The sequence below is a fragment of the Ascaphus truei genome, chromosome 20 (genome assembly GCF_040206685.1).
Source record: "Ascaphus truei isolate aAscTru1 chromosome 20, aAscTru1.hap1, whole genome shotgun sequence".
Lineage (NCBI taxonomy): Eukaryota > Metazoa > Chordata > Amphibia > Anura > Ascaphidae > Ascaphus > Ascaphus truei.
Window position 1 is genome coordinate 27,035,497 of NC_134502.1, and position 25,478 is coordinate 27,060,974.

The window sequence follows — 25,478 nt, forward strand, 5'->3', positions numbered from 1 at the left end:
CAGTCTCCCTCTCTCCGGCTTGCTGAGGTTTCTCTGGTGTCTCTTTCTATTCCTCAAATAGAGAGGGGGTCTCTCTCCTTCTCCCCCCCTCTCCACCCCCCTCAACTCTCCCCCTCCCCACCCCCTCAACTCTCCCCCTCCCCACCCCCCTCAACTCTCCCCCTCCCCACCCCCCTCAACTCTCCCCCTCCCCACCCCCCTCAACTCTCCCCCTCCCCACCAACCCTCAACTCTCCCCCTCCCCACCCCCCTCAACTCTCCCCCATCTCTCCCCTCCCCACCCACCTCAACTCCCCCCCACCCACCTCAACTCCCGCCCATGCCCTTTCTTCCCCCTCCCCCGCCTCTCTTTACCTTCCCACCAGTCTCTCCCCCCCCCTCCCGCGTTAGATGGGGGATTTGTACTTACATAAAGCTGCTCATCATCTGCTTGGTGTCCTCAGAGCTGCGAGAATTTGCAAAGCTGATAAAGGAGCAATACAACAGCGATCCAAGCACACCACTTCAACTGAGAGAAGGGGGGGGGGAGAGAAGAGAGAGAGGAAGGGGGGGAGAGAGAGAGGGGGGGAGGGAGAGAGAGAGGGGGGGGGAGAGAGAGAGAGGGGGGGAGGGAGAGAGAGAGGGGGGGAGGGAGAGAGAGAGGGGGGGAGGGAGAGAGAGAGGGGGGGGAGGGAGAGAGAGAGGGGGGGGAGGGAGAGAGAGAGGGGGGGGAGGGAGAGAGAGAGGGGGGGAGGGAGAGAGAGAGGGGGGGAGGGAGAGAGAGAGGGGGGGAGGGAGAGAGAGGGGGGGGGAGGGAGAGAGAGGGGGAGAGAGAGAGGAGGGGGAGAGAGAGAGAAGAGAGAGAGGGGGGAGAGAGAAGAGAGAGAGGGGGGGGGAGAGGGGGGGAGAGAGAAGAGAGAGAAGGGGGGGAGAGAAGAGAGAGAGAGAGAGAGGGGGGGGAGAGAAGAGAGAGGGGGGAGAGAGAAGAGAGAGGGGGGAGAGAGAAGAGAGAGGGGGAGAGAGAAGAGAGAGGGGGGAGAGAGAGAAGAGAGAGGGGGGATAGAGAGAGAAGAGAGAGGAGAGAGAGAGAGAGGGGAGAGAGAGGAGAGAGGGGGAGAGAGAGAGAAGAGAGAGGGGGGAGAGAGAGAAGAGAGGAGGGAGAGAGAGAAGAGAGAGAGAGGGGGAGAGAGAAGGGGAGAGAGAGAGAGGGGGAGAGAGAGAGAGGGGGGAGAGAGAGAGGAGAGAGGGGGAGAGAGAAGAGAGGGGAGAGAAGAGAGAGGGGAGAGAGAGGAGAGAGGGGGGAGAGAGAGAGAAGAGAGAGGGGGGAGAGAGAGAAGAGAGAGGGGGAGAGAGAGAAGAGAGAGGGGGGAGAGAGAGAAGAGAGAGGGGGAGAGAGAGAAGAGAGAGGGGGAGAGGGGGGGAAAGAGAGAGAGAGGGGGAGAGAGAGAGAAGAGAGGGGGGAGAGAGAGATGAGAGAGAGGGGGGGAGAGAGATGAGAGAGAGGGGGGAGAGAGATGAGAGAGAGGGGGGGAGAGAGAAGAGAGGGGGGGAGAGAGAGAGAGAGGGGGGGAGAGAGAGTGAGAGGGGGGGAGAGAGGAGAGGGGGAGAGAGGAGAGGGGGAGAGAGGAGAGGGGGAAGAGAGATGGGTGAAAAGGGGGGAGGGAGAGAGAGGGACGTGTTTAATGGGTTAAAGGGTCAGTCCCATGTAGGGGCAAAGTGACATAATGACAGGGACGTGTGTAATGGATTAAAGGGGCAGCCCCCCTCCCCCAGGGGGTCTCACCTTCAGCATCAGGCCGCACATACTGAAAAATCATCCCAAGCAGGTTCATATAGTCCGGGGTGGGGTCCTCTAACGTGGGGGAGGTCTCGCTGGTCGGGGGTTTGTACCTGGGAATACAGGCAAAGTGGGCGTCTTAAAGGGTGCGCACACACACACACACACACACACACACACACACACACACACACACACACACACACACACACACACACACACACACACACACACACACCTCCCCAGTGATTTCCCAGGTCCTGCGGTTACAGCCTCTCTTCTCCACGTCGCTCCCACATATTCCCTCATCCCAGCCCGTGTCTCCCCACTGCTGGATGAAGCCTCCCCAGTGATCTCCCAGGTCCTGCGGTTACAGCCTCTCTTCTCCACGTCGCTCCCACACGTTCCCTCATCCCATCCTCTCCAGCCTGTGTCTCCCCACTGCTGTATGAAGCCTCCCCAGTGATCTCCCAGGTCCTGCGGTTACAGCCTCTCTTCTCCACGTCGCTCCCACACGTTCCCTCATCCCATCCTCTCCAGCCCGTGTCTCCCCACTGCTGGATGAAGCCTCCCCAGTGATCTCCCAGGTCCTGCGGTTACAGCCTCCCTTCTCCACGTCGCTCCCACATATTCCCTCATCCCATCCTCTCCAGCACGTGTCTCCCCACTGCTGGATGAAGCCTCCCCAGTGATCTCCCAGGTCCTGCGGTTTCAGCCTCTCTTCTCCACGTCGCTCCCACATATTCCCTCATCCTATCCTCTCCAGCCCGTGTATCCCCACTGCTGGATGTAGCCTCCCCAGTGATCTCCCAGGTCCTGCGGTTTCAGCCTCTCTTCTCCACGTCGCTCCCACACATTCCCTCATCCCATCCTCTCCAGCCCGTGTCTCCCCACTGCTGGATGAAGCCTCCCCAGTGATCCCCCAGGTCCTGCGGTTTCAGCCTCTCTTCTCCACGTCGCTCCCACACATTCCCTCATCCCATCCTCTCCAGCCTGTCTCTCCCCACTGCTGGATGAGGCCTCCCCAGTGATCTCCCAGGTCCTGCGGTTACAGACTGTCTTCTCTTTTTCTCGTCTTTCCGGGTAATACCCAGCATGCATCTCTCCATACTTAAGTCTGAAGCTTCGGAAGGATCTTCTTATTTAGGGTCCAAGTGTCATCCATACGTGAGCGCGGGCAGGATACACGGGTCACACCCATACGTGAGCGCGGGCAGGATACACGGGTCACACCCATACGTGAGCGCGGGCAGGGTACACGGGTCACACCCATACGTGAGCGCGGGCAGGATACACGGGTCACACCCATACGTGAGCGCGGGCAGGGTACACGGGTCACATCCATACGTGAGCGCGGGCAGGATACACGGGTCACACCCATACGTGAGCACGGGCAGGATACACGAGTCACATCCATACGTGAGCGTGGGCAGGATACACGGGTCACATCCATACATGAGCAGGATACACGAGTCACACCCATACGTGAGCACGGGCAGGATACACGAGTTACATCCGTACGTGAGCGTGGGCAGGATACACGGGTCACATCCATACGTGAGCGCGGGCAGGATACACGAGTCACATCCATACGTGAGCGTGGGCAGGATACACGGGTCACATCCATACATGAGCAGGATACACGAGTCACACCCATACGTGAGCACGGGCAGGATACACGAGTTACATCCGTACGTGAGCGTGGGCAGGATACACGGGTCACATCCATACGTGAGCGCGGGCAGGATACACGAGTCACATCCATACGTGAGCGCGGGCAGGATACACGAGTCACATCCATACGTGAGCGCGGGCAGGATACACGAGTCACATCCATACGTGAGCGCGGGCAGGGTACACGGGTCACACCCATACGTGAGCGCGGGCAGGGTACACGGGTCACACCCATACATGAGCAGGATACACGAGTCACACCCATACGTGAGCGCGGGCAGGATACACGGGTCACACCCATACGTGAGCGCGGGCAGGATACACGGGTCACACCCATACGTGAGCGCGGGCAGGATACACGGGTCACACCCATACATGAGCAGGATACACGAGTCACACCCATACGTGAGCGCGGGCAGGATACACGGGTCACACCCATACGTGAGCGCAGGCAGGATACACGGGTCACACCCATACGTGAGCGCAGGCAGGGTACACGGGTCACACCCATACATGAGCAGGATACACGAGTCACACCCATACGTGAGCGCAGGCAGGATACACGGGTCACACCCATACGTGAGCGCGGGCAGGATACACGGGTCACACCCATACATGAGCAGGATACATGAGTCACATCCATACGTGAGCGCGGGCAGGATACACGGGTCACACCCATACATGAGCAGGATACACGAGTCACATCCATACGTGAGCGCGGGCAGGATACACGGGTCACACCCATACATGAGCAGGATACACGAGTCACATCCATACGTGAGCGCGGGCAGGATACACGGGTCACATCCGTACGTGAGCAGGATACACGAGTCACACCCATACGTGAGCGCGGGCAGGATACACGGGTCACACCCATACGTGAGCGCGGGCAGGATACACGGGTCACATCCGTACGTGAGCGCGGGCAGGATACACGGGTCACATCCGTACGTGAGCGCGGGCAGGATACACGGGTCACATCCGTACGTGAGCGCGGGCAGGATACACGAGTCACACCCATATGTGAGCGCGGGCAGAATACATGGGTCACACCCATACGTGAGCGACATAGCGGGCGCAGGATACACGGGTCACACCCATACGTGAGCGCGGGCAGGTTACACGAATCACATCCATACGTGAGCGCGGGCAGGTTACACGAATCACATCCATACGTGAGCGCGGGCAGGATACACGAATCACATCCATACGTGAGCCCTTATAATGTGGACCTCCAGGTGGCATTTTAAGGACATGCCTTGCTCCGCTCCCGTTTCCCCCTCAGCGCAGGTGATAAAGTGATATACACAAGGTTAGCCCAACGGTTACAGGTGCAATCCCAGGTAGAATTTCATCAAGTACTTTCTTTACCCTCATCCCGCCCTGTTATATATATATTATCTATATAACGTACACACATACACACCCCTCCTACTGTCTCTGTATGTTCTTCCTACCTACCAATTAGAGTGTAAGCTCCTCGGGGTAGGGGGACTCCTCTTTCAAAAAATTACTTTTATGTCTGAAGCACTTATTCCCATGACCTGTTATTTGTTATTTATATGATTGTCACGTGTATTACTGCTGTGACGGGTTATGTACAATAATGGCGCTATATAAATAAAGATAAATAAAGATACACACACACACACACACACACACACACACACCCCCCCCCCTCTCTCCCTGCCTCTCCCCCCTCTGGACCCTCTCTCCCTGCCTCTCCCCCCTCTCTCACCTCTGGACCCTCTCTCCCTGCCTCTCCCCCCTCTCTCACCTCTGGACCCTCTCTCCCTGCCTCTCCCCCCTCTGGACCCTCTCTCCCTGCCTCTACCCCCTCTCTCACCGCCTCTCCCCCCTCTGGACCCTCTCTCCCTGCCTCGCCCCCCTCTCTCACCTCTGGACCCTCTCTCCCTGCCTCTCCCCCCTCTCTCACCTCTGGACCCTCTCTCCCTGCCTCGCCCCCCTCTCTCACCTCTGGACCCTCTCTCCCTGCCTCTCCCCCCTCTCTCACCTCTGGACCCTCTCTCCCTGCCTCCCCCCCTCTCTCACCTCTGGACCCTCTCTCCCTGCCTCTCCCCCCTCTCTCACCGCCTCTCACCGCCTCTCCCCCCTCTCTCACCTCTGGACCCTCTCTCCCTGCCTCTCCCCCCTCTGGACCCTCTCTCCCCCCTCTCTCACCTCTGGACCCTCTCTCCCCCCTCTCTCACCTCTGGACCCTCTCTCCCCCCTCTCTCACCTCTGGACCCTCTCTCCCTGCCCCTCCCCCCTCTCTCACCTCTGGACCCTCTCTCCCTGCCCCTCCCCCCTCTCTCACCTCTGGACCCTCTCTCCCTGCCTCTCCCCCCTCTCTCACCGCCTCTCCCCCCTCTCTCACCGCCTCTCCCCCCTCTCTCTCACCTCTGGACCCTTTCTCCCTGCCTCTCCCCCCTCTCTCACAGCCTCTCCCCCCTCTCACCCCCCTCTCTCACCTCTGGACCCTCTCTCCCTGCCTCTCCCCCCTCTCTCACCTATGGACCCTCTCTCCCTGCCCCTCCCCCCTCTCTCCCTGCCCCTCCCCCCTCTCTCCCTGCCCCTCCCCCTCTCTCCCTGCCCCTCCCCCTCTCTCCCTGCCCCTCCCCCCTCTCTCCCTGCCCCTCCCCCCTCTCTCCCTGCCCCTCCCCCCTCTCTCCCTGCCCCTCCCCCCTCTCTCCCTGCCCCTCCCCCCTCTCTCCCTGCCCCTCCCCCCTCTCTCCCTGCCCCTCCCCCCTCTCTCACCTCTGGACCCTCTCTCCCTGCCTCTCCCCCCTCTGGACCCTCTCTCCCTGCCTCTCCCCCCTCTCTCACCTCTGGACCCTCTCTCCCTGCCTCTCCCCCCTCTGGACCCTCTCTCCCTGCCTCTCCCCCCTCTGGACCCTCTCTCCCTGTCTCTCCCCCCTCTCTCACCTCTGGACCCTCTCTCCCTGCCTCTCCCCCCTCTCTCACCTCTGGACCCTCCCCGGCCTCCTCGGGTCGCTGCTGCTGTTCCCCGACATCTCGTGACGTCACTGCCCCCCGGTCTGCGCTCAGCACACGGACCCAGCGCTCTAACCTCCAGCACTTCCGGGGGCGGGACCGGATGCGCAGGGGCACGTGGCACACCCCGGAACAGGAAGTTCTGCTGCAGGAACACGTGGGTACGGTTGTTATTTTGTTATTTTAATATACAGTACACACATCAATCTAAATATATCAATAGATGTACTTAACACACACACACTCTCACTGACACATACACACACACTGACAAACACACTGACAAACACACACTGACACAGACACACTGACACAGACACACTGACACAGACTGACACTCGCATACAGACACTCACTGACACACACACACACACTCTCACTGACACATACACACACACACTGACACAGACTGACACTCACATACAGACACTCACTGACGCGCACACACACACACACACACACACACACACACACACACACACACACCTTATATTGTGAGATAGTGTATATATAAATATTGAAAAGTGGGGGTTTGTGTGTATATAGAGAGTGTGTGTGCGTGTGTGTGTATATATATATATATATATATATAATCAAAAAATAAATAGATGATACCGTTCTGTGGCTAACGAAATGCTTTTATTTGTGCGAGCTTTCAAGATACACTGAACTCTTCTTCCGGCGATGTTACAATGAATGAAGCAAGTTCACTGTAGCCACAGAACGGTATCATCTATTTATTTTTTGATTATTGAAGCTCGGCTAACACGGTACTGATACCTCTACATGTGTGTGTATATATATATATATATATATATATATATATATATATATATATATATATATATATATATTTATATATATTTATATCAGAAACAGGGCACGTACAAAACAAAATAAAAAATAAGTACATACATATACACATTGCTAGCTATATCTATGAGGAAAATATATATATATATATATATATATATATATATATATACATACATATATATACAATGTCTCTCTGTGTATATTGATAGTGAGATTCTCCTACACACAGGGTATAATGATTCTCTGGTGTCTTTGTGTCTCCAGGGCCTGGTATATGGGGTCGGTGTATGACGGATCCCTGCTCCTGTCACCATGTCCTTCCCGGCCCCCAAACCCAAACTTCCCGAACTGCCGCAGAAGCTGCAGCGCAAACTGGAGTGTAACCAGGGCGCGGTGCGGGCGGTGAGGTTCAACGGTGAGAGCACAAGAGCTTACACTCTAATCCTGACATCTGTCACTGTGTCACCCTGCAGGGGGAGGGACAGACTCCATGTCTCATAGCTCCCTCCTGTCTGTGTCACCCTGCAGGGGGAGGGACAGACTCTGTGTCCAATAGCACCCTCCTGTCTGTGTCACTGTGTCACCCTCCGGGGGGAGGGACACACTCGATGTCCCATAGCTCCCTCCTGTCTGTGTCACTGTGTCACCCTGCGGTGGGAGGGACAGACTCCATGTCCCATAGCTCCCTCCTGTCTGTGTCACTGTGTCACCCTGCGGTGGGAGGGACAGACTCCATGTCCCATAGCTCCCTCCTGTATGTGTCACTCTGCAAGGGGAGGGACAGACTCCATGTCCCATAGCTCGTTCCTGTCTGTGTCACTGTGTCACCCTGCGGGGGGAGGGACAGACTCCGTGTCCCATAGCTCCCACCTGTCTGTGTCACTCTGCGGGGGGGGGACAGACTCTGTGTCACATAGCTCCCTCCTGTATGTCACTGTGTCACCCTACGGTGGGAGGGACAGTCTCCATGTCCCATAGCTCCCTCCTGTCTGTGTCACTGTGTCACCCTGAGGTGGGAGGGACAGTCTCCATGTCCCATAGCTCCCTCCTGTCTGTGTCACTGTGTCACCCTGCAGGGGGAGGGACAGACCCCATGTCCATAGCTCCCTCCTGTCTGTGTCACTGTGTCACCCTGTGGTGGGAGGGACAGTCTCCATGTCCCATAGCTCCCTCCTGTCTGTGTCACTGTGTCACCCTGAGGTGGGAGGGACAGTCTCCATGTCCCATAGCTCCCTCCTGTCTGTGTCACTGTGTCACCCTGCAGGGGGAGGGACAGACCCCATGTCCATAGCTCCCTCCTGTCTGTGTCACTGTGTCACCCTGTGGTGGGAGGGACAGTCTCCATGTCCCATAGCTCCCTCCTGTCTGTGTCACTGTGTCACCCTGCAGGGGGAGGGACAGACCCCATGTCCCATAGCTCCCTCCTGTCTGTGTCACCCTGCGGGGGGAGGGACAGACTCCATGTCCCATAGCTCCCTCCTGTCTGTGTCACTGTGTCACCCTGCGGTGGGAGGGACAGTCTCCATGTCCCATAGCTCCCTCCTGTCTGTGTCACTGTGTCACCCTCCAGGGGGAGAGACAGACCCCATGTCCCATAGCTCCCTCCTGTCTGTGTCACCCTGCAGGGGGAGGGACAGACTCCATGTCCCATAGCTCCCTCCTGTCTGTGTCACTGTGTCACCCTGCGGGGGGAGGGACAGACTCCATGTCCCATAGCTCCCTCCTGTCTGTGTCACTGTGTCACCCTGCGGGGGGAGGGACAGACTCCATGTCCCATAGCTCCCTCCTTTCTGTGTCACTGTGTCACCCTGCGGGGGGAGGGACAGACTCCATGTCCCATAGCTCCCTCCTGTCTGTGTCACTGTGTCACCCTGCGGGGGGAGGGACAGACTCCATGTCCCATAGCTCCCTCCTGTCTGTGTCACTGTGTCACCCTGCGGGGGAGGGACAGACTCCATATCCCATAGCTCCCTCCTGTCTGTGTCACTCTATCACCCTGCGGGGGGAGGGACAGACTCCATGTCCCATAGCTCCCTCCTGTCTGTGTCACTGTGTCACCCTGCGGGGGGAGGGACAGACTCCATGTCCCATAGCTCCCTCCTGTCTGTGTCACTGTGTCACCCTGCGGGGGGAGGTGACACTCAGGGCGCTCTCTCTCCCTCAGTGGATGGGAATTACTGTCTGACCTGTGGAAGTGACAAGTCGCTGAAGCTGTGGAATCCGCACAAGGGAACGCTTCTCAAAACCTACAGCGGGCATGGATATGAGGTGCTGGACGCAGCAGGGTGAGTGCGCAGGAGAGAGGGGGTGTGTGTTATACCGCACTGCGTGTTATTATACTGCGCTGCGTGTTATTATATCTCTGCGTGTTATTATATACCGCACTGCGTGTTATTATACTGCTCTCCGTGTTATTATATCTCTGCGTGTTATTATTCCGCTCTGCGTGTTATTATATCTCTGCGTGTTATGATATACTGCACTGCGTGTTGTATTGTATGTCTTTATTTATATAGCACCAAAAGTGTACTCAGCGCTTCACAAAGAATACAGTACAGGGAATTATAATAGTACAGTAAGTGCAGCAAAAAAACAGACAATGGGAAAGGTAATCCCTGCCCCGAAGAGCTTACAATCTAAGTGGTATGATGGGGAACTTACAGAGACAGCAGGTGAGGGAGTAAGTGCTGTAGATGGCAGTGCTTGGGCACAATGGGTGGTAGGAGTGACTGAGTGTGGGACAGTAGCCATGAGGGCAGGCTATTGGGATGCTTGATTTGTGGGGCAAGTTTTATGGAAGGTCAGTGTTAAATGAAAGGGTTAACACCACTTACAGGGGAAGAGATGGCAGGGAAGCGTGGGTGAGATCAGGTGTGTATGTCTGGGTTCAGGTTTAGGGGAGATCCCCAGCAGCAGGAAGGAGTAGATAGAGGGTGTGAACAGAGGATTTGTGTGGGGGTGCTTTTTCATTGAGGGGTAAAGAAGTTGTTGGGAGAGAGGTGTATAAATAATGGTGCAGTGGGGGAAGTTGGCGAGAACAGAGACGTTCACCAAGGAGTGAGGAAACAGTAAATGCAATAAGGAGGGCATAGTGAGATACAGGGAGGAGAGACTTCCCAGGTACTGGAGGGTAGGAAGAGTACAGATAATCACAGCTGTTAGAAAGTGAAGTTCTCACAGTTGTAAAGTTGTTGTTCAGAGCCCAGATCTTCTTCAAATCATCACCTCCAATTTCAACTCCAAGATTAACTCTGCCACACACTTAAATGTCACACTTTGATGTTACACCGCCATTATATACTGCGCTGCGTGTTATTATATCTCTGCGTGTTATTATATCTCTGCGTGTTATTATATCTCTGCGTGTTATTATATCGCTCTGCGTGTTATTATATCTCTGCCTGTTATTATATCTCTCTGCGTGTTATTATATCTCTCTGCGTGTTATTATATCTCTCTGCATGTTATTATATCTCTGCGTGTTATTATATCTCTCTGCGTGTTATTATATCTCTGCGTGTTATTATATCTCTGCGTGTTATTATATCTCTGCGTGTTATTATATCTCTGCGTGTTATTATATCTCTCTGCGTGTTATTATATCTCTGCGTGTTATTATATCTCTCTGCGTGTTATTATATCTCTGCGTGTTATTATATCTCTGCGTGTTATTATATCTCTGCGTGTTATTATATCTCTGCGTGTTATTATATCTCTGCGTGTTATTATATCTCTCTGCGTGTTATTATAGCTCTGCGTGTTATTATAGCTCTGCGTGTTATTATATCGCTCTGCGTGTTATTATATCTCTGCGTGTTATTATATCTCTGCGTGTTATTATATCGCTCTGTGTGTTATTACATCTCTGCGTGTTATTATATCTCTGCGTGTTATTATATCTCTGCGTGTTATTATATCTCTGCGTGTTATTATATCTCTGCGTGTTATTATATCTCTGCGTGTTATTATATCTCTGCGTGTTATTATATCTCTGCGTGTTATTATATCTCTGCGTGTTATTATACCGCTCTGCGTGTTATTATATCTCTGCCTGTTATTATATCTCTCTGCGTGTTATTATATCGCTCTGCGTGTTATTATATACTGCGTGTTATTATACCGTTCTGCGTGTTATTATATACTGCGTGTTATTATACCGCTCTGCGTGTTATTATATCTCTCTGCGTGTTATTATATCGCTCTGCGTGTTATTATACCGCTCTGCGTGTTATTATATCGCTCTGCGTGTTATTATATCGCTCTGCGTGTTATTATATCGCTCTGCGTGTTATTATATCGCTCTGCGTGTTATTATATCTCTGCGTGTTATTATATCTCTGCCTGTTATTACATCTCTCTGCCTGTTATTATATCTCTGCCTGTTATTATACCGCTCTGCGTGTTATTATACCGCTCTGCGTGTTATTATATCTCTGCCTGTTATTATATCTCTCTGCGTGTTATTATATCGCTCTGCGTGTTATTATACCGTTCTGCATGTTATTATACCGTTCTGCGTGTTATTATATCGCTCTGCGTGTTATTATATCGCTCTGTGTGTTATTATATCGCTCTGTGTGTTATTATATCTCTGCGTGTTATTATATCTCTCTGCGTGTTAGTATATCTCTGCGTGTTATTATATCGCTCTGTGTGTTATTATATCTCTGCGTGTTATTATATCTCTGCGTGTTATTATATCTCTGCGTGTTATTATATCTCTGCGTGTTATTATATCTCTGCGTGTTATTATATCTCTCTGCGTGTTACTATATCGCTCTGCGTGTTATTATATCGCTCTGCGTGTTATTATATCGCTCTGCGTGTTATTATATCTCTCTGCGTGTTAGTATATCTCTGCGTGTTATTATATCTCTGCGTGTTATTATATCGCTCTGCGTGTTATTATATCGCTCTGCGTGTTATTATATCGCTCTGCGTGTTATTATATCGCTCTGCGTGTTATTATATCTCTCTGCGTGTTAGTATATCTCTGCCTGTTATTATATCTCTCTGCGTGTTATTATCGCTCTGCGTGTTATTATATCGCTCTGCGTGTTATTATATCTCTCTGCGTGTTAGTATATCTCTGCCTGTTAGTATATCTCTCTGCGTGTTATTATATCGCTCTGCGTGTTATTATATCGCTCTGCGTGTTATTATATCTCTGCGTGTTATTATATCGCTCTGCGTGTTATTATATCGCTCTGCGTGTTATTATATCTCTGCCTGTTATTATATCTCTGCGTGTTATTATATCGCTCTGCGTGTTATTATATCGCTCTGCGTGTTATTATATCGCTCTGCGTGTTATTATATCTCTGCGTGTTATTATATCTCTGCGTGTTATTATATCTCTGCGTGTTATATCTCTGCCTGTTATTATATCTCTCTGCCTGTTATTATATCTCTGCGTGTTATTATATCTCTGCATGTTATTATATCTCTGCGTGTTATTATATCTCTGCGTGTTATTATATCTCTCTGCGTGTTATTATATCTCTCTGCGTGTTATTATATCTCTGCGTGTTATTATACCGCTCTGCGTGTTATTATATCTCTGCGTGTTATTATATCTCTGCGTGTTATTATATCTCTGCGTGTTATTATATCGCTCTGCGTGTTATTATATTTCTCTGCGTGTTATTATATCTCTCTGCGTTATTATACCGCTCTGCGTGTTATTATATCTCTGCGTGTTATTATATCGCTCTGCGTGTTATTATCTCTCTGCGTGTTATTATATCTCTGCGTGTTATTATATCGCTCTGCGTGTTATTATCTCTCTGCGTGTTATTATATCGCTCTGCGTGTCATTATATCCCTCTGCGTGTTATTATATTACTCTGCCTGTTATTATATCTCTGCCTGTTATTATATCTCTCTGCGTGTTATTATATCTCTGCGTGTTATTATATCTCTGCGTGTTATTATATCGCTCTGCGTGTTATTATATCTCTGCGTGTTATTATATCTCTGCGTGTTATTATATCGCTCTGCGTGTTATTATATCTCTGCGTGTTATTATATCTCTGCGTGTTATTATATCTCTGCGTGTTATTATATCGCTCTGCGTGTTATTATATCTCTGCGTGTTATTATATCTCTGCGTGTTATTATATCTCTGCGTGTTATTATATCTCTGAGTGTTATTATATCTCTCTGCGTGTTATTATATCTGCGTGTTATTATATCTCTCTGTGTGTTATTATATCTCTGCGTGTTATTATATCGCTCTGCGTGTTATTATATCTCTGCGTGTTATTATATCTCTGCGTGTTATTATATCTCTGCGTGTTATTATATCTCTGCGTGTTATTATATCTCTGCGTGTTATTATATCTCTGCGTGTTATTATACCGCTCTGTGTGTTATTATATCTCTGCGTGTTATTATATCTCTGCGTGTTATTATATCTCTGCGTGTTATTATATCTCTGCGTGTTATTATATCTCTGCGTGTTATTATATCTCTGCGTGTTATTATATCTCTCTGCGTGTTATTATATCGCTCTGCGTGTTATTATATCTCTGCGTGTTATTATATCTCTGCGTGTTATTATATCTCTGCGTGTTATTATATCTCTGTGTGTTATTATATCTCTGCGTGTTATTATATCTCTCTGTGTGTTATTATATCTCTGTGTGTTATTATATCTCTGCGTGTTATTATATCGCTCTGCGTGTTATTATATCTCTGCGTGTTATTATATCGCTCTGCGTGTTATTATATCTCTGCGTGTTATTATATCTCTGCGTGTTATTATATCGCTCTGCGTGTTATTATATCGCTCTGCGTGTTATTATATCGCTCTGCGTGTTATTATATCTCTGCGTGTTATTATATCGCTCTGCGTGTTATTATATCTCTGCGTGTTATTATATCTCTGCGTGTTATTATATCGCTCTGCGTGCTATTATATCTCTGAGTGTTATTATATCTCTGCGTGTTATTATATCTCTCTGTGTGTTATTATATCTCTGTGTGTTATTATATCTCTGCGTGTTATTATACCGGTCTGCGTGTTATTATATCGGTCTGCGTGTTATTATATCGCTCTGCGTGTTATTATATCTCTGCCTGTTATTATATCGCTCTGCATGTTATTATATCTCTGCGTGTTATTATATCTCTCTGTGTGTTATTATATCTCTGCGTGTTATTATATCTCTGCGTGTTAGTATATCTCTGCGTGTTATTATATCTCTGCCTGTTATTATATCTCTGCGTGTTATTATATCTCTGCGTTTTATTATATCTCTGCGTGTTATTATATCTCTGCGTGTTATTATATCTCTGCGTTTTATTATATCTCTGCGTGTTATTATATCTCTCTGCGTGTTATTATATCACTCTGCGTGTTAGTATATCTCTGCGTGTTATTATATCTCTGCGTGTTATTATATCTCTGCGTGTTATTATATCTCTGCGTGTTATTATATCTCTGCGTGTTATTATATCTCTGCGTGTTATTATATCTCTGCGTGTTATTATATCGCTCTGCGTGTTATTATATCTCTGCGTGTTACTATATAGCTCTGCGTGTTATTATATCTCTCTGCCTGTTATTATATATCTCTGCATGTTACTATATAGCTCTGCGTGTTATTATATCGCTCTGCGTCTTATTATATTTCTCTGCGTGTTATTATATCTCTGCATGTTATTATATCTCTCTGCGTGTTATTATATCGCTCTGCGTCTTATTATATCTCTCTGCGTGTTATTATATCTGCGTGTTATTATATCTCTCTGTGTGTTATTATATCTCTGCGTGTTATTATATCGCTCTGCGTGTTATTATATCTCTGCGTGTTATTATATCTCTGCGTGTTATTATATCTCTGTGTGTTATTATATCTCTCTGTGTGTTATTATATCTCTGTGTGTTATTATATCTCTGCGTGTTATTATATCGCTCTGCGTGTTATTATATCTCTGCGTGTTATTATATCTCTGCGTGTTATTATATCTCTGCGTGTTATTATATCTCTCTGTGTGTTATTATATCTCTGTGTGTTATTATCTCTCTGCGTGTTATTATATCTCTCTGTGTGTTATTATACCGGTCTGCGTGTTATTATATCGCTCTGCGTGTTATTATATCGCTCTGCGTGTTATTATATCGCTCTGCCTGTTATTATATCTCTGCGTGTTATTATATCGCTCTGCGTGTTATTATATCTCTGCGTGTTATTATATCGCTCTGCGTGTTATTATATCTCTCTGCGTGTTATTATATCGCTCTGCGTGTTATTATATCGCTCTGCGTGTTATTATATCGCTCTGCGTGTTATTATATCGCTCTGCGTGTTATTATATCGCTCTGCGTGTTATTATATCGCTCTGCGTGTTATTATATCGCTCTGCGTGTTAGTATATCTCTGCGTGTTATTATATCTCTGCGTGTTATTATATCTCTGCGTGTTATTATATCTCTGCGTGTTATTATATCTCTGCGTGTTATTATATCTCTGCGTGTTATTATATCTCTGCGTGTTATTATATCGCTCTGCGTGTTATTATATCTCTGCGTGTTATTATATCTCTGCGTGTTATTAAATCTCTGCGTGTTATTAAATCTCTGCGTGTTATTATATCTCTGCGTGTTATTATATCTCTGCGTGTTATTATATCTGCGTGTTATTATATCTGCGTGTTATTATATCTCTGCGTGTTATTATATCTCTGCGTGTTATTATATCTCTGCGTGTTATTATATCTCTGCGTGTTATTATATCTGCGTGTTATTATATCTCTGCGTGTTATTATATCTCTGCCTGTTATTATATCTCTGCCTGTTATTATATCTCTGCGTGTTATTATATCTCTCTGCGTGTTATTATATCACTCTGCGTGTTATTATATCTCTGCGTGTTATTATATCGATCTGCGTGTTATTATATCTCTGCGTGTTATTATATCTCTGCGTGTTATTATATCACTCTGCGTGTTAGTATATCTCTGCGTGTTATTATATCTCTGCGTGTTATTATATCTCTGCGTGTTATTATATCTCTGCGTGTTATTATATCTCTGCGTGTTATTATATCTCTGCGTGTTATTATATCTCTGCCTGTTATTATATCGCTCTGCGTGTTATTATATCTCTCTGCGTGCTATTATATCTCTCTGCGTGTTATTATATCGCTCTGCGTGTTATTATATCTCTGCGTGTTATTATATCGCTCTGCGTGTTATTATATCTCTCTGCATGTTATTATATCTCTGCGTGTTATTATATCGGTCTGCATGTTATTATATCTCTGCGTGTTATTATATCGCTCTGCGTGTTATTATATCTCTGCGTGTTATTATATCTCTCTGCGTGTTATTATATCTCTACGTGTTATTATATCGCTCTGCGTGTTATTATATCTCTACGTGTTATTATATCTCTGCGTGTTATTATATCTCTGCGTGTTATTATATCACTCTGCGTGTTAGTATATCTCTGCGTGTTATTATATCTCTGCGTGTTATTATATCTCTGCGTGTTATTATATCTCTGCGTGTTATTATATCTCTCTGCGTGTTATTATATCTCTGCGTGTTATTATATCTCTGCCTGTTATTATATCTCTGCCTGTTATTATATCGCTCTGCGTGTTATTATATCTCTCTGCGTGCTATTATATCTCTCTGCGTGTTATTATATCGCTCTGCGTGTTATTATATCTCTGCGTGTTATTATATCTCTGCGTGTTATTATATCTCTCTGCGTGTTATTATATCTCTACGTGTTATTATATCGCTCTGCGTGTTATTATATCGCTCTGCGTGTTATTATATCTCTACGTGTTATTATATCGCTCTGCGTGTTATATCTCTCTGCGTGTTAGTATATCTCTGCATGTTATTATATCTCTGCGTGTTATTATATCTCTGCGTGTTATTACATCGCTCTGCGTGTTATTATCTCTCTGCATGTTATTACATCGCTCGGCATGTTATTATCTCTCTGCGTGTTATTATATCTCTGCATGTTATTATACCGCTCTGCGTGTTATTATATCTCTGCGTGTTATTATATCTCTGCGTGTTATTATATCCCTGCGTGTTATTATATTGCTCTGCGTGTTATTATATTGCTCTGCGTGTTATTATATTGCTCTGCGTGTTATTATATTGCTCTGCGTGTTATTATATTGCTCTGCGTGTTATTATATTGCTCTGCGTGTTATTATATTGCTCTGCGTGTTATTATATACTGCACTGCGTGTTACTATATCTCTCTGAGTGTTATTATATCTCTGCGTGTTATTATATCTCTGCCTGTTATTATATACTGCGCTGCGTGTTATTATATCTCTCTGCGCGTAATTATACGGCCCTGCGCACGTTGTTAATTTAGAGCTCTTTGTTTAGAGCTCTTTGTTTTGGCTGCCGGGTTATATAAAGATGGCGGCTCCCTTCCCCCTAGGTCATGTGATAACAGCCAGTTGTGCTCCTGCGGCTCAGATAAGACTGTCATTCTGTGGGACGTGGCACAGGGTCAGGTGATCAGGAAGTTTCGGGGACACGCTGGGGTGAGTGAGTACCCCCGGCTCCCCCCAGCATCTACCATTTGTCCCTGCCGCCCACCTCCCCCCCTACCCCTCTTCCTCCCCCCCTCTTCTACCCCTCCTCCTCCCTTTCCCCCCCTTCTGCGCCTCCTTCCCCATTCCTCTCCACACTAATGCACCCCCCCCCCCCATCTCCTCTGCAGAAAGTGAACTGTGTGCAGTTTAATGAGGAATCCACAGTTATTATCTCAGGTAAAGAAAGCCCCGCCCCCTGCGCACTCTTTTTCTGCGCGCACTCTTTTTCTGCGCGCACTCTTTTTCTGCGCGCACTCTTTTTCTGCGCACACTCTCTGCGCACTCTGTCTCTCTCTGCACACTCTGTCTCTCTCTGCTCACTCTCTATCTCTCTGCCACTCTCCCCAGGCTATATAGACACGTCTCTCCGGTGTTGGGACTGTCTCTCTCTCCCTAGGCTATATAGACACGTCTCTCCGGTGTTGGGACTGTCTCTCTCTCCCCAGGCTCTATAGACACGTCTCTCCGGTGTTGGGACTGTCCCTCTCTCCCCAGGCTATATAGACACGTCTCTCCGGTGTTGGGACTGTCCCTCTCTCCCCAGGCTATATAGACACGTCTCTCCGGTGTTGGGACTGTCTCTCCCCAGGCTATATAGACACGTCTCTCCGGTGTTGGGACTGTCTCTCTCTCCCCAGGCTCTATAGACACGTCTCTCCGGTGTTGGGACTGTCTCTCTCCCCAGGCTATATAGACATGTCTCTCCGGTGTTGGGACTGTCTCTCTCTCCCCAGGCTCTATAGACACGTCTCTCCGGTGTTGGGACTGTCTCTCTCTCCCCAGGCTCTATAGACACGTCTCTCCGGTGTTGGGACTGTCTCTCTTTCACTCTCTCCCCATGCTCTATAGACACGTCTCTCCGGTGTTGGGACTGTCTCTCTCTCCCCAGGCTCTATAGACATGTCTCTCCGGTGTTGGGACTGTCTCTCTCTCCCCAGGCTATATAGACACGTCTCTCCGGTGTTGGGACTGTCCCTCTCTCCCCAGGCTATATAGACACGTCTCTCCGGTGTTGGGACTGTCTCTCCCCAGGCTATATCGACACGTCTCTCCGGTGTTGGGACTGTCTCTCTCTCCCCAGGCTCTATAGACATGTCTCTCCGGTGTTGGGACTGTCTCTCTCTCCCCAGGCTATATAGACACGTCTCTCCGGTGTTGGGACTGTCTCTCCCCAGGCTATATAGACACGTCTCTCCGGTGTTGGGACTGTCTCTCTCTCCCCAGGATCTATAGACACGTCTCTCCGGTGTTGGGACTGTCTCTCTCTCCCCAGGCTCTATAGACACGTCTCTCCGGTGTTGGGACTGTCTCTCTCTCCCCAGGATCTATAGACATGTCTCTCCGGTGTTGGGACTGTCTCTCTCTCTCCCCAGGCTATATAGACACGTCTCTCCGGTGTTGGGACTGTCTCTCTCCCCAGGCTCTATAGACATGTCTCTCCGGTGTTGGGACTGTCTCTCTCTCCCCAGGCACTATAGACACGTCTCTCCGGTGTTGGGACTGTCTCTCTCTCCCCAGGCTATATAGACACATCTCTCCGGTGTTGGGACTGTCTCTCTGTCTCTCTCCCCAGGCTATATAGACACGTCTCTCCGGTGTTGGGACTGTCTCTCTCTCCCCAGGCTATATAGACATGTCTCTCCGGTGTTGGGACTGTCTCTCTCTCCCCAGGCTATATAGACACGTCTCTCCGGTGTTGGGACTGTCTCTCTCTCCCCAGGCTATATAGACACGTCTCTCCGGTGTTGGGACTGTCTCTCTCTCCCCAGGCTATATAGACACGTCTCTCCGGTGTTGGGACTGTCTCTCTCCCCAGGCTCTATAGACATGTCTCTCCGGTGTTGGGACTGTCTCTCTCTCCCCAGGCTCTATAGACACGTCTCTCCGGTGTTGGGACTGTCTCTCTCTCCCCAGGCTATATAGACACGTCTCTCCGGTGTTGGGACTGTCACTCTCTCCCCAGGCTATATAGACACGTCTCTCCGGTGTTGGGACTGTCTCTCTCTCCCCAGGCTCTATAGACATGTCTCTCCGGTGTTGGGACTGTCTCTCTCTCCCCAGGCTATATAGACACGTCTCTCCGGTGTTGGGACTGTCTCTCTCTCCCCAGGCTCTATAGACATGTCTCTCCGGTGTTGGGACTGTCTCTCTCTCCCCAGGCTATATAGACACGTCTCTCCGGTGTTGGGACTGTCTCTCTCTCTCCCCAGGCTATATAGACACGTCTCTCCGGTGTTGGGACTGTCTCTCTCTCCCCAGGCTCTATAGACACGTCTCTCCGGTGTTTGGACTGTCTCTCTCTCTCTCCCCAGGCTATATAGACACGTCTCTCCGGTGTTGGGACTGTCTCTCTCTCCCCAGGCTCTATAGACACGTCTCTCCGGTGTTGGGACTGTCTCTCTCTCCCCAGGCTCTATAGACATGTCTCTCCGGTGTTGGGACTGTCTCTCTCCCCAGGCTATATAGACATGTCTCTCCGGTGTTGGGACTGTCTCTCTCTCCTCAGGCTCTATTGACATGTCTCTCCGGTGTTGGGACTGTCTCTCTGTCTCTCTCCCCAGGCTATATAGACATGTCTCTCCGGTGTTGGGACTGTCTCTCTCTCCCCAGGATCTATAGACACGTCTCTCCGGTGTTGGGACTGTCTCTCTCTCCCCAGGCTCTATAGACACGTCTCTCCGGTGTTGGGACTGTCTCTCTCTCCCCAGGATCTATAGACATGTCTCTCCGGTGTTGGGACTGTCTCTCTCTCTCCCCAGGCTATATAGACACGTCTCTCCGGTGTTGGGACTGTCTCTCTCCCCAGGCTCTATAGACATGTCTCTCCGGTGTTGGGACTGTCTCTCTCTCCCCAGGCTCTATAGACACGTCTCTCCGGTGTTGGGACTGTCTCTCTCTCCCCAGGCTATATAGACACATCTCTCCGGTGTTGGGACTGTCTCTCTGTCTCTCTCCCCAGGCTATATAGACACGTCTCTCCGGTGTTGGGACTGTCTCTCTCTCCCCAGGCTATATAGACATGTCTCTCCGGTGTTGGGACTGTCTCTCTCTCCCCAGGCTATATAGACACGTCTCTCCGGTGTTGGGACTGTCTCTCTCTCCCCAGGCTATATAGACACGTCTCTCCGGTGTTGGGACTGTCTCTCTCTCCCCAGGCTATATAGACACGTCTCTCCGGTGTTGGGACTGTCTCTCTCTCCCCAGGCTCTATAGACACGTCTCTCCGGTGTTGGGACTGTCTCTCTCTCTCTCCCCAGGCTATATAGACACGTCTCTCCGGTGTTGGGACTGTCTCTCTCTCCCCAGGCTCTATAGACACGTCTCTCCGGTGTTGGGACTGTCTCTCTCTCCCCAGGCTCTATAGACATGTCTCTCCGGTGTTGGGACTGTCTCTCTCCCCAGGCTATATAGACATGTCTCTCCGGTGTTGGGACTGTCTCTCTCTCCTCAGGCTCTATAGACATGTCTCTCCGGTGTTGGGACTGTCTCTCTGTCTCTCTCCCCAGGCTATATAGACATGTCTCTCCGGTGTTGGGACTGTCTCTCTCTCCTCAGGCTCTATAGACACGTCTCTCCGGTGTTGGGACTGTCTCTCTGTCTCTCTCCCCAGGCTATATAGACACGTCTCTCCGGTGTTGGGACTGTCTCTCTCTCCTCAGGCTCTATAGACATGTCTCTCCGGTGTTGGGACTGTCTCTCTCCCCCCAGGCTATATAGACACGTCTCTCCGGTGTTGGGACTGTCTCTCTCTCCCCAGGCTATATAGACACGTCTCTCCGTTGTTGGGACTGTCTCTCTCTCCCCAGGCTATATAGACACGTCTCTCCGGTGTTGGGACTGTCTCTCTCTCCCCAGGCTCTATAGACACGTCTCTCCGGTGTTGGGACTGTCTCTCTCTCCCCAGGCTATATAGACACGTCTCTCCGGTGTTGGGACTGTCTCTCTCTCCCCAGGCTCTATAGACAGGTCTCTCCGGTGTTGGGACTGTCTCTCTCTCCCCAGGCTATATAGACACGTCTCTCCGGTGTTGGGACTGTCTCTCTCTCCCCAGGCTCTATAGACACGTCTCTCCGGTGTTGGGACTGTCTCTCTCTCCCCAGGCTCTATAGACACGTCTCTCCGGTGTTGGGACTGTCTCTCTCTCCCCAGGATCTATAGACATGTCTCTCCGGTGTTGGGACTGTCTCTCTCTCTCCCCAGGCTATATAGACACGTCTCTCCGGTGTTGGGACTGTCTCTCTCCCCAGGCTCTATAGACATGTCTCTCCGGTGTTGGGACTGTCTCTCTCTCCCCAGGCTATATAGACACGTCTCTCCGGTGTTGGGACTGTCTCTCCCCAGGCTATATAGACACGTCTCTCCGGTGTTGGGACTGTCTCTCTCTCCCCAGGATCTATAGACACGTCTCTCCGGTGTTGGGACTGTCTCTCCCTCCCCAGGCTCTATAGACACGTCTCTCCGGTGTTGGGACTGTCTCTCTCTCCCCAGGATCTATAGACATGTCTCTCCGGTGTTGGGACTGTCTCTCTCTCTCCCCAGGCTATATAGACACGTCTCTCCGGTGTTGGGACTGTCTCTCTCCCCAGGCTCTATAGACATGTCTCTCCGGTGTTGGGACTGTCTCTCTCTCCCCAGGCTCTATAGACACGTCTCTCCGGTGTTGGGACTGTCTCTCTCTCCCCAGGCTATATAGACACGTCTCTCCGGTGTTGGGACTGTCTCTCTCTCTCCCCAGGCTATATAGACACGTCTCTCCGGTGTTGGGACTGTCTCTCCCCAGGCTATATAGACACGTCTCTCCGGTGTTGGGACTGTCTCTCTCCCCAGGCTCTATAGACATGTCTCTCCGGTGTTGGGACTGTCTCTCTCTCCCCAGGCTATATAGACACGTCTCTCCGGTGTTGGGACTGTCTCTCTCTCCCCAGGCTATATAGACACGTCTCTCCGGTGTTGGGACTGTCACTCTCTCCCCAGGCTATATAGACACGTCTCTCCGGTGTTGGGACTGTCTCTCTCTCCCCAGGCTCTATAGACATGTCTCTCCGGTGTTGGGACTGTCTCTCTCTCCCCAGGCTATATAGACACGTCTCTCCGGTGTTGGGACTGTCTCTCTCTCCCCAGGCTCTATAGACATGTCTCTCCAGTGTTGGGACTGTCTCTCTCTCCCCAGGCTATATAGACACGTCTCTCCGGTGTTGGGACTGTCTCTCTCTCCCCAGGCTATATAGACACGTCTCTCCGGTGTTGGGACTGTCTCTCTCTCCCCAGGCTCTATAGACACGTCTCTCCGGTGTTGGGACTGTCTCTCTCTCTCTCCCCAGGCTATATAGACACGTCTCTCCGGTGTTGGGACTGTCTCTCTCTCCCCAGGCTCTATAGACACGTCTCTCCGGTGTTGGGACTGTCTCTCTCTCCCCAGGCTCTATAGACATGTCTCTCCGGTGTTGGGACTGTCTCTCTCCCCAGGCTATATAGACATGTCTCTCCGTTGTTGGGACTGTCTCTCTCTCTCTCCTCAGGCTCTATAGACATGTCTCTCCGGTGTTGGGACTGTCTCTCTGTCTCTCTCCCCAGGCTATATAGACATGTCTCTCCGGTGTTGGGACTGTCTCTCTCTCCTCAGGCTCTATAGACACGTCTCTCCGGTGTTGGGACTGTCTCTCTGTCTCTCTCCCCAGGCTATATAGACACGTCTCTCCGGTGTTGGGACTGTCTCTCTCTCCCCAGGCTATATAGACACGTCTCTCCGGTGTTGGGACTGTCTCTCTCCCCAGGCTCTATAGACATGTCTCTCCGGTGTTGGGACTGTCTCTCTCTCCCCAGGCTATATAGACACGTCTCTCCGGTGTTGGGACTGTCTCTCTCTCCCCAGGCTATATAGACACGTCTCTCCGGTGTTGGGACTGTCACTCTCTCCCCAGGCTATATAGACACGTCTCTCCGGTGTTGGGACTGTCTCTCTCTCCCCAGGCTCTATAGACATGTCTCTCCGGTGTTGGGACTGTCTCTCTCTCCCCAGGCTATATAGACACGTCTCTCCGGTGTTGGGACTGTCTCTCTCTCCCCAGGCTCTATAGACATGTCTCTCCGGTGTTGGGACTGTCTCTCTCTCCCCAGGCTATATAGACACGTCTCTCCGGTGTTGGGACTGTCTCTCTCTCCCCAGGCTATATAGACACGTCTCTCCGGTGTTGGGACTGTCTCTCTCTCCCCAGGCTCTATAGACACGTCTCTCCGGTGTTGGGACTGTCTCTCTCTCTCTCCCCAGGCTATATAGACACGTCTCTCCGGTGTTGGGACTGTCTCTCTCTCCCCAGGCTCTATAGACACGTCTCTCCGGTGTTGGGACTGTCTCTCTCTCCCCAGGCTCTATAGACATGTCTCTCCGGTGTTGGGACTGTCTCTCTCCCCAGGCTATATAGACATGTCTCTCCGGTGTTGGGACTGTCTCTCTCTCCTCAGGCTCTATAGACATGTCTCTGGTGTTGGGACTGTCTCTCTGTCTCTCTCCCCAGGCTATATAGACATGTCTCTCCGGTGTTGGGACTGTCTCTCTCTCCTCAGGCTCTATAGACACGTCTCTCCGGTGTTGGGACTGTCTCTCTGTCTCTCTCCCCAGGCTATATAGACACGTCTCTCCGGTGTTGGGACTGTCTCTCTCTCCTCAGGCTCTATAGACATGTCTCTCCGGTGTTGGGACTGTCTCTCTCCCCCCAGGCTATATAGACACGTCTCTCCGGTGTTGGGACTGTCTCTCTCTCCCCAGGCTATATAGACACGTCTCTCCGTTGTTGGGACTGTCTCTCTCTCCCCAGGCTATATAGACACGTCTCTCCGGTGTTGGGACTGTCTCTCTCTCCCCAGGCTCTATAGACACGTCTCTCCGGTGTTGGGACTGTCTCTCTCTCCCCAGGCTATATAGACACGTCTCTCCGGTGTTGGGACTGTCTCTCTCTCCCCAGGCTCTATAGACAGGTCTCTCCGGTGTTGGGACTGTCTCTCTCTCCCCAGGCTATATAGACACGTCTCTCCGGTGTTGGGACTGTCTCTCTCTCCCCAGGCTCTATAGACACGTCTCTCCGGTGTTGGGACTGTCTCTCTCTCCCCAGGCTCTATAGACACGTCTCTCCGGTGTTGGGACTGTCTCTCTCTCCCCAGGATCTATAGACATGTCTCTCCGGTGTTGGGACTGTCTCTCTCTCTCCCCAGGCTATATAGACACGTCTCTCCGGTGTTGGGACTGTCTCTCTCCCCAGGCTCTATAGACATGTCTCTCCGGTGTTGGGACTGTCTCTCTCTCCCCAGGCTCTATAGACACGTCTCTCCGGTGTTGGGACTGTCTCTCTCTCCCCAGGCTATATAGACACATCTCTCCGGTGTTGGGACTGTCTCTCTGTCTCTCTCCCCAGGCTATATAGACACGTCTCTCCGGTGTTGGGACTGTCCCTCTCTCCCCAGGCTATATAGACACGTCTCTCCGGTGTTGGGACTGTCTCTCCCCAGGCTATATCGACACGTCTCTCCGGTGTTGGGACTGTCTCTCTCTCCCCAGGCTCTATAGACATGTCTCTCCGGTGTTGGGACTGTCTCTCTCTCCCCAGGCTATATAGACACGTCCTCTCCGGTGTTGGGACTGTCTCTCTCCCCAGGCTATATAG

The 25,478-nt window shown here is 50.4% G+C and overlaps 2 protein-coding genes across 2 annotated transcripts in view; one reads left to right on the forward strand and one right to left on the reverse strand.

The window, feature by feature from the left end:
• Positions 1 to 405: 405 nt before the first annotated feature.
• On the reverse strand, positions 406 to 6,573 carry WDR83OS (WD repeat domain 83 opposite strand). The gene is given in 5 exon segments (XM_075577849.1): positions 406 to 480; positions 482 to 508; positions 1,763 to 1,789; positions 1,791 to 1,869; positions 6,395 to 6,573. Coding segments are annotated over 5 exon segments (258 nt in total). The 5' UTR covers positions 6,445 to 6,573.
• The window catches only part of WDR83 (WD repeat domain 83), a 36,362-nt gene continuing 17,195 nt past the window's right edge, over positions 6,312 to 25,478 (forward strand). The window contains 5 exon segments of the mRNA XM_075577850.1: positions 6,312 to 6,581; positions 7,505 to 7,655; positions 9,405 to 9,525; positions 17,664 to 17,769; positions 17,949 to 17,997. Of these exon segments, the coding sequence (XP_075433965.1) occupies positions 7,553 to 7,655; positions 9,405 to 9,525; positions 17,664 to 17,769; positions 17,949 to 17,997 (379 nt within the window). The 5' untranslated portion in view covers positions 6,312 to 6,581; positions 7,505 to 7,552.